At 35.1% G+C, this 9,593-nt stretch overlaps 1 protein-coding gene across 1 annotated transcript; it reads right to left on the reverse strand.

Moving 5' to 3' along the window:
- Positions 1-713: 713 nt before the first annotated feature.
- On the reverse strand, positions 714-9,306 carry LOC114412153 (14 kDa proline-rich protein DC2.15-like). The gene is made up of 2 exons (XM_028375945.1): positions 9,134-9,306; positions 714-961 (listed from the first exon to the last, which is right to left on the reverse strand). Exons 1-2 carry the CDS (start codon positions 9,304-9,306, stop codon positions 736-738), a joined length of 399 nt encoding a protein of 132 aa, XP_028231746.1. The 3' UTR covers positions 714-735.
- Positions 9,307-9,593: the final 287 nt, after the last annotated feature.

Consider the following 9,593-nt stretch of genomic DNA (forward strand, 5'->3'; position numbering starts at 1 on the left):
GACAAGCTTCCACTCCCCCTCCTTTTTTCCCACGCTCTCACCCTCAGTTCCGCCCCCATTCTCACCGTTGTTGACCCTCTGGATTCCCCCGAATTTCGGGAGTTTCTCTCTCTGCATTTTTCAGTGACGCATCTTTTTGATACATGTTATTATGGTTCCTTGTTTTCTTTGTTTCTTCTTTTGTCTTAAATTTATATTTCTGAAGCATAAAAAGAATAGTCTCAGATTCTTAATCACATATTTATTATCTCGGTTAATCTTTATATAATATATAATCTAATATTTTAATTTATGAGAAAAAAAATGAATAACACTTATCTAAAAGTTACATATATATATATATATATATTATTTCGTAAGTGGGCTTCAATGCTCAAAAGGAAATTAAGAAAGGAAATGGGAAAAAGAGAAAATAAATAAAAAGGGATTGGTAGCGGAAATAATTAATCATAGCTTAAATATAGATTATTTATTAGTATAAATTTCACTTAGAATACAAAGGACAATATAGTGGGGCACTGGGGCTGCGACAAGCAAGACCAAGAAGCCTTTCAAGTTTCAACCATCACCACGGTAATAGTAACCAGCTACGAACGAATTGTTCGTTGGCTAATTGGCACGTGCCAGACGCAATACTGAAATACACAGAATAATGATGAATAACGAATATAGCGATATAAAACCGCAAGACATACTTAACATTAGTAAACTACACATTATAGAAGTGTTTATTCATTAATAGCAGACGAATCCCTTGGGAACACCCTTTCCACAGTAGTTGAGAAGCAAGCTCAAGTTCACTGGAACATTGAGGTTGATGCCCAACACATTAGCTTTGAGAGCAGTGCAAAGGCACACAGCAGCTTCAAGATCAGCGAGACCCTGAATGAGGTTGCAGCATGGGGTCTTTGGTGGCTTCCCAAGTTGCACGTTGATCAAACCTAACACATCAGCACACACACTGTTGTAATGTTAATATTTATTTCAAAAGATTTTTTTTTAGAATATTTAATTAAATAGACAAGAAAAATTATGACATTTAAATTCAAGAATTTGAAATTCAAATCTCCTACAATTAAGCAATCTATTACATTTCCTATTAATGCTAATAAAAGTGAGAACCAAGAGGAGAACAATAGCAATTATAGGCTCATAATTGATGATAAAAAAAAGGGGGTTGGCTGAAGGTATTTGAACGTGATTTTAAAAGGTTATGGGCCAATTGTTTTGTTCCTCCTCTTTGCTTCTATTAAGCTTTTCCCCTCTTTACTCCTAGGTCAATTATTTTTCTTTGTGAATTATGTAACATTAGTTTTGCTAAGATATTCTTGTTGTATTCTGGGAGGTTTGCGTGAGACATTGCGGATAAACCTTTTAGGTCAGTGATTGTCACGCCTCAGGAAGTTCAACCGCGTTTATAATTTTTTACTTCAACAACAATAATCTAAAAGGTTTATATCATGGTTGAAGCAGCAAAACCTGTCAATAATGCCTGACGCTTCCAACCCTACGCCATCGATTTCAACCTTTGTCAAGCTGCTGCCTGATGTCTCAAAAATTGAGGTCTTCACTGGCCAAAACTTTTGTTGTTGGCAGGAACACGTTCATATCTTGTTGGACATGCATGAAGTTGTCTTCGCTTTTTCCACTCCCAAACCTGATGCCGTTGATGATGCCAGTCAACTTCAACAATGGGTTCAAGCCAATAAGGTATGTTGTCACACTTTGTTAAGTGTTTGTCTAATGATCTTTTCGATGTCTACTGCTCCTACAAGGAATCCAAAGAGATATTAGACTCTCTCATACTCAAATACACTGTAGAAGACATGGTCAGACAGAGATTCATCATCGCCAACTACTATCGTTGGATCATGAATGAAGAAAAAGACATCAAGGTACAAATCAACGAATACCAAAATCTACTAGAAGACCTAAAGACTAAAAACATTTCTCTACTTGACCAGTTCGTTTATGAACTCCTGATCACCCACAAACATACGTCACTGTCAGACCTTATCACCCACATTGTCATTGAAGATACAAATAGGAAGGAAAGTGTTGCAGCAAGGACCAAAGCAATGTATGCCAAGGCAAACACGGTACAAGACAAACCATTTCATAAGAGGTATGCTGACAAAATTGATCACAATACCAAGAATAAGTACAAATATAACAACCCACGTGCTGCTCCTTCTAATCTCATCCCACGTGCTCCTACTTCTAATTTCTTTCAAGAAAAATGGAGCTTGTTTTGTTTGTGGGAAGCCAGGACATTTTGCTCCTTAGTGCAAGTACAGAGTTGTGAGAAATGACAATCCTTCTATGCCTAGGGCTAACTTGGTTGAAGGAGATGACATTATTGTTGCGGTCATTTATCAAGTGAATGTTGTCACCGATGTGAACAAATGGGTGGTAGACTCTAGGGCTACCAGGCACATCTATGCTAATAAGAATATGTTTATCTCCTACACTGTTGTGTGGGATGGAGAAAAATAAGTTTATCTTGGTGATTCGAGAACAACTCTGGTTCAAGGAAAAGGAAAGTTCTTCTCAAGCTCACATCTAGGAACACACTGGCTTTGAATGATGTGTTACATGTTCCCTCTATCAGAGTTAACCTTGTTTCTATAGCATTGTTGGGAAAGGTTGGGGTAAAGATATCCTTTGAGTCTAATAAGATAGTTATGACTAAGAATAATGTATTTGTGGGGAAGGGTTATTGTGATTAGGGTCTCTTTGTACTCAATGTTTCTGAAGTGATTAATGAGAATGCATCTTTTTATGCTTACTTGATTGATTTTTATTATATATGGCATGCTAGATTAGGACATGTTAATCCAACGTATGTTATGAAATTGCAACAACTGGGTTTAATTAATATGCATGATAAACAAAGTAAGAAATGTGAAATATGTGTTGAATCAAAATTAACTAAGAAATCATGTCCTTCTGTACAACGTGAAACTGAACTGCTAGGCTTAATTCATTTTGATCTTGCTGATTAAAAACAAACTATGACAATAGGAGGTAAAAGTTACTTTGTAACCTTTATAAATGATTACTCTAGATATACTAAGTTTATCTAATTAGACACAATGATGAAGTGTTTGATATGTTCTTATCTTATAAAGCCGAAGTTGAAAATCAATTGAATAGAAAAATCAAGAGGCTAAGATCTGATAGGGATGGTGAGTACACTTTGCTTAATGACTTTTGTGAAAAGGAAGATATAATTCATGAAGTAACCCCACCATATTCACTTAAGTCAAATGAAGTAGCTGAAAGGAAAAATAGAACCCTTAAGGAAATTATGAATGCTTTACTTGTTAGTTCCTCTGCTCCTAACAACCCTTGGGGAGAAGCCCTCTTGACTGCTTGTTTTTTATAAAATAGAATGATAACTGCTAAATAATAGTGAATTAATAGTGAAAAATCGGTCTAAAATTAACTTAGAATTAATTATTTAGCAGTTATTTATGCTTTAATTTGGAAAGATTTAATTAATTTCGAATTTTGATTGCAGATGTGAAAAAGGGAGGTACAACAAGCAAAAAGGAGCAGAAATAAAGAAAAAAAAAGAAAAAAATCAGAAAAAGCCCAAGCCCAAGTTTGCACCTATAAATAAGAGGGTCAGTCTAGGAAAACAGACACACTTCCTGAGAGCTCAGTTTTCAGACCTCTGGCACTCAGTTCTTTCATTTTCCTTCCCTTTTCTTATATTCTTATTATCTTTCTTTCACTCCCCTTCTCATTGTAAAGCCCTCATGACTATGAGTGGCTAAACCCTCTACCTAGGGCCTGGCAGGCCTAAAAAGCCAAAGATGTATGGAGCATTTTAAGAGTTATCAATAAAAAGAGGAATTTCCTCCAGGTTCTTTATTTACCGTTCTTTCTTTTTACATCTTGTATCTCTGAACTTGCTTTCTATTAGTCTTTAGGCCACTCGAGAGAGGGTAAAGCCTAATTAGGGGTAAGGAATGAATACTTGAATCTGTTTTAAGGGTTAGGCCACTCGGGAGAGGGTAACGCTTAAGAGAACACTAAAAGGAGGAAATTATCGTGTTATCTTTTAGAGGGTTTTTCCTTCCAGTTCCTTTTATCTGCTTTTCTTTCTTGCTTATTCTGCATCTCGGACTTTGTTTTCTGTTAGTCTTTAGGCCACTCGGGAGAGGGTAAAGCCTAATTAGGGATAAGGAATGAATGCGTGAATCGGTTTTAAGGGTTAGGCCACTCGGGAGAGGGTAACGCTTAATAGAACAATAAAAGAAAGAAATCATTGGGTTAGCATGACTTAATGCCTCAATGCCCATGCTTTAGCAAACATCTAGAATGTAAACTTAATGCATCTTAGTTATTGAGTCTTCGCAAATGGCATTTGGAAGATAGATAATTAAGGTAGGCTTGTCATCATGAGGCATCAGAAACAAGTAGATGGATAGATGTGGGGCAGAATTAGTTCACTGGTATTGATAACAGACAAATCCTAAATCCATATATCTAGGCTGATTAGACTTGTTAGGTTTTAGCAATTTTAATATATAGATTTTATTCCCTATTTTATTGTTGGGTTTTCTTAGAAGTAGTTATTCCTTATTTTACTGTTGGGTTTTAGGAGTAAATATTTAGATTTAGTAGATTTAGATTTATTTGAATTTCGTAGAAGTAGTTATCTTTATCGCAATTTAAATATTTTATCTTCTAATTTTATCTTTTAATCTTATCTTTAAATCTTTTATCTTATCTTATCTATTATCTTTATCTTTTATTTTAAATTTTAAATTTCTTAGATTTAGATTGCCTTTAATTTTATACACAAATTTTACAACTTGCAAACTGAAAAGTATTTCACATAAGTGCAACAAAATCCCTGTGGTACGGCACTCGGCTTACCGAGAAATTATTACTACGAGCGATTTGGTACACTTGCCAAAGAGCTAACATAGAATTTCACATAAGATAACAGGTTTGAGCCCTTATGAGTTATGAAAAGGATATAAACCAAACCTCAAATATGAGAGTGTGGGGGTGCCTAGCTAAAGTGATGTTACCCAATCCAAAGAAAAGGAAAATAGGATCTAAGACTTTTGATTTCCTGTTTATTGGTTATGTTGAACATAGTGCTACTTATAGATTTCTAGTTCTTAAGAGTGATATGATTGAGTGTGATACCATCATGGAGACAAAGAATGTCGAATTCCTTGAGGACGTTTTCCCTTTGAGGTCTAGGGCTAGTTCTAGTACCATTTCTAGTCTTAAACAACTAGTTGAAACCTATAGTGAACCTATAAGCAAGGATTTTAGGAGAAGTAAAAGACATATGATAGAGAAATCTTTTGGAGATGACTTTTATACATATCTTATTAAGGATGATCCCTTAAGTTTTTCAGAAGCTATTAATTCTTTAGATGCAAACCTTTGGGAGCAAGCCATTAGGACTGAAATTGACTCTATTAAAAAGAATAATACATGGACTTTAGTAGATCTACCTAAGGGTGCAAATCCTATTGGATGTAAATGGATCTTTAAGAAGAAGTATAACCCTAATGGATCTATAGTTAAGTACAAGGCAAGGTTGGTTGCCAAAGGGTTTACACAAAAATCTAACAGATTTTTTTTTATACCTTCGCACCTGTTACAAGGATTTCCTCCATTAGGATTTTGGTAGCCTTAGCTGCAATCCATAAGTTAGTGATTCATCAAATGGATGTTAAGATAGCTTTCTTGAATGGTGATTTAGAGGAAGAGATATACATGACTCAACCTGAGGGATGTGTGGCGGATGGTCAAGAGAACAAAGTGTGCGAACTTTTGAAATCCCTATATGGTTTAAAACAAGCGCCTAAACAATGGCATGGGAAATTTAATGAGACTTTACTTGTTGATGGTTTTTCTAGTAGTGATGCTAATAGATGCATGTATACAAAGTCTGTGAATGATGATCATGTTATTATATGCTTGTATATGGATGACATGCTTATTTTTGGTACATGCAATGATATAGTTTTTAAAACTAAATTTTTCTCAGCATCTAAATTTCATATGAAAGACATGGGTGAAACAAGTGTTATTTTTGGGAGTTAAAATTATAAGGAAGGGAGATAGTATATTACTATCCCAAGAGCATTATGTTGAGAAACTTCTTGGGAAGTATAAATATTATGACTTTAAGTCAGTGCGTACCCCTTATAATGCTAACTCTCAATTAAAGAAAAATAGAGGAGAATCAATTGCTCAAACTCAATATGCCCAAATCATTAGGAGCTTATTGCATTTGATGAACTTTTATAGACCTGATATTGCATATGCAGTAGGCAGATTGAGTAGATATACCCATAGTCCTAATCAGGATCATTGGGATGCACTTGTTAAACTCATGAGATATCTGAGAGGTACCATGGATTGTGGTATTGAATACAGTGGATTTCACATAATACTTGAAGGGTATAGCAATGCTAACTAGACCTCTGATTCAGATAAGACAAAATCCACTAGTGGTCATGTGTTTGATAACTACAAAATTTGAGTTAATTTGACAGTCAATTTTGGCTAAGAATGATTACAATTTTTTCACTTTACGGTTGTTTTTAATGAAATAATGAAGAAATTAATATCTTTGCAATTTTTTATCAGCAGAAGTTAAAAGAAGAAGATTTCAAGTGCTTTGGAGGAAAATTGATGCAAAAACTAGAAGAAAAAGCCTTAAAGAAAAGTTAAAGATTGGGATAGGTCGCTTAGCACACAAGACAAGCTCAGCGCGTCTCCTCATTTAGCGGTCAGCTCACGCTTAGCGCGAAGAAGGCCTACGAAGAAGCTCAAATGCGTGCTTAGCGCGAAAGCCAACACTAAGTGCGAGGTCACGTGGAAATTGAGCTACCTTAGGCCTATAAAAGGAGTAGGAAGCAAAGGAGAAAGACACCAACACACCGACCAACACACTGAGACGCCGAGATTCAGAGTTCTCTAATGAATACATTCTAAGCCAGAGTATCTCAAATAGGAGAAATCATCTTTCTATGTTATTATCCTCTTCTCTTTCTTTATCCATTCCTTCCTTTCTTCTATCCACATCAACCCCTAAAGTGTAAAGCCTTTCATGGCCATGAGAGGCTAAACCCCATTGTTGGGAGCCCAGCAGCCAATACTCTTGTAATGTAATCTTTTCTTATTATTTAATAAATGCAATGCCAATTTTTATTGTTTCTTTCCTGTGCTTTATTGTTATTGTATGGTTTGATCATCCATGCATTAGTTTTAGGAGTTATACATTGAGAAATGAGAATTTCTAAAGAACTGGGAAATGACATCTAAACAATTCATTGCTAGGAATAACGTGACTTTGTTTTATCTCTACATACATCTCTATGCTTTATGTGGTTTACTATTCTATCTTTGCAAAGGGATTTGGGATGGAGAATAGATAAATTAGGCTTTTCATCGTGAGGGATCAGGGTTGAGTGTCTTAGTAGATGTGGGTCAAAATTAAAAAAGCATTAAATAGAGAAAAACATTAATATTGCATCAAGGGTAGTTAGGCATACTAGGCCCTAACATATTTAAATTTTGAATTTACCTTTAAGCATTATCATCACCTTTATCTTTATCATATTTTACTTTAAATATTTATCTTATCTTCTACCTCTCTTTATCTTTTATTTTAAATTCCTTATCTCTTGCTTCTAAATTGAATTTGCATCAATCTAAGTATAAACAAAGTCTGTGTGGATTTGACATTCGAACTTTCGAATACTTTACTACTTGAGACAATTTGGTGCATTTTGATTCCCAGTCAATATCTATGCATTTTGATTCCCAGTCAACAATAGCTATGGCTAAGAATAAAACATTTAATGGGAAAAATAGACATATACAACTAAAACATAATGTGGTTATGCAGTAGCTAAAAGATGGAACAATTTCCATAGATTATGTGAAGTCAGAAGGAAACTTAACATATCCTTTGACAAAACCCTTAGGGAGGAATATGATATTAGAAACATCGAAGGGAATGAGACTTAAGCCACTTGAAAACAAACAAGTGATGGTAACCTAACCTTTGTGATTGGAGATCCCATAAAGAAGATTCATATGGGTAAAAACAAGTCACTTGTCAGTTCTACTAGCACTCAAATTGATTTCTATCAATTTGTTTTTAGTCCCTTCCTATGGTGAGAAAGTGTCATTACTACATTAATGAGAGGATAAACTTTATAGTAAACTTTACATGTTTGAGAAAGTTTTACATCTTATAAAGTTTTTAATAATTTTCATATCCCTTATGGGTGGTGTATGATTTGCAGCATGCACTTGCTGAAATCACCTATATGAGTGTCAAGTGGGGCCGCTTGCATGAGATCTTGGCGAGATCTCTAAAGCACTCATGAATACCGGGCATGTACATGGCCTAGTAACGCAACACAACAATAACAACAAATATTGTGGGGATGTCTTGTGATTGGTAGACCACCATCACACGCCAAGTGTTTTTGGTTCATATAGCTTGCTACACCAACTACATTGTGTGTTAAGTCCTGTCAGTCTAAGTTTGGTTCATATAACTTGTTATACCAGGTCTGATGCATTACACCTCATGTTGACCCATGAATTTTATTTTATTTATTAAAAGTAATTTATTCTTTTGAAATATGTGGGGGATTGTTGTAATTTTAATATTTATTTCAAAATAATTTATTTTGAAAAAGATTTAATTAAATGGACAAGGAAAGTTATGACATTTAAATTCAAGAACTTGAAATTCAAATCTCCTACAATTAAGCAATTCGTTACATTTGCTATTAATGCCAATAAAAGTGGGAATCAAGAGGGGGATGGTGACAATTATAGGCTCAAAATTGATGATAAAAAAAAAGTTGGCTTATGATATTTGAACGTGATTTTAAAAGGTGATGGACCAATTGTCATGTTCCTCCTCTTTACTTCTATTAAGCTTTCTTCCTCTTTACTCTTGGGTCAATTATTTTTCTTTGTGAGTTCTGTAACCTTAGTTCTACTAAGACGTTTCTATTGTATCTTGAGAGGTTTGTGTGAAACACCGCAGATAAACTTTTTAGGTCAGTGACTACCACGCCTCAGGAAGTTCAACCGTGTTCGTGATTTTTTACTTCAGCAACAACACACACTAAACTTAATAGTCTCTTTGGGGCAACTTGCTTGCTTTGGGGAAGGTGGTTTTGGGACAGATGGGTGTTTGGGAGTTTTGGGGGGTGGGTTGCATGGGACATATGTGGAGCTAACCATAGTGAAGAAGATGATGTTGAGACACAAGAGAAGTGAAGCCTTGGAAGTCATTTCACAAGGTGTTGGAAGTTGCTCACTCTTAGAACACTAAAGTCTTACCTCAGTTTGTTGTGTGAGCTTGGGATGGGGTTGAAGAGGAATGAGTTGGGGGGGGGGGGGTTATAGGGTAAGATTTTTATACTAATTTGGTCACAATTCATCCACGTCCAGTTACCTCAACATGAGTTGAAGTTTCTGCTATTAATTTCAAAGTTGTTACAAACTCTATGCACACACAATGAGATTAAAATAAACCCTCTTCTCAAATCCTCCAAGAAGAAAACACAATCACCTTTATG

This window comes from Glycine soja, chromosome 5 (genome assembly GCF_004193775.1).
Source record: "Glycine soja cultivar W05 chromosome 5, ASM419377v2, whole genome shotgun sequence".
Taxonomy (NCBI): Eukaryota; Viridiplantae; Streptophyta; class Magnoliopsida; order Fabales; family Fabaceae; genus Glycine; species Glycine soja.

Coding starts and splice junctions, on each gene's coding strand:
- LOC114412153 (XM_028375945.1), bottom strand. CDS start 9,306: ATGACTTCCAAGGCTTCACTTCTCTTGTGTCTCAACATCATCTTCTTC. Junction 962..9,133: donor GAGACTATTAAGTTTAGTGT/GTGTTGTTGCTG, acceptor ACATTACAACAG/TGTGTGTGCTGATGTGTTAG.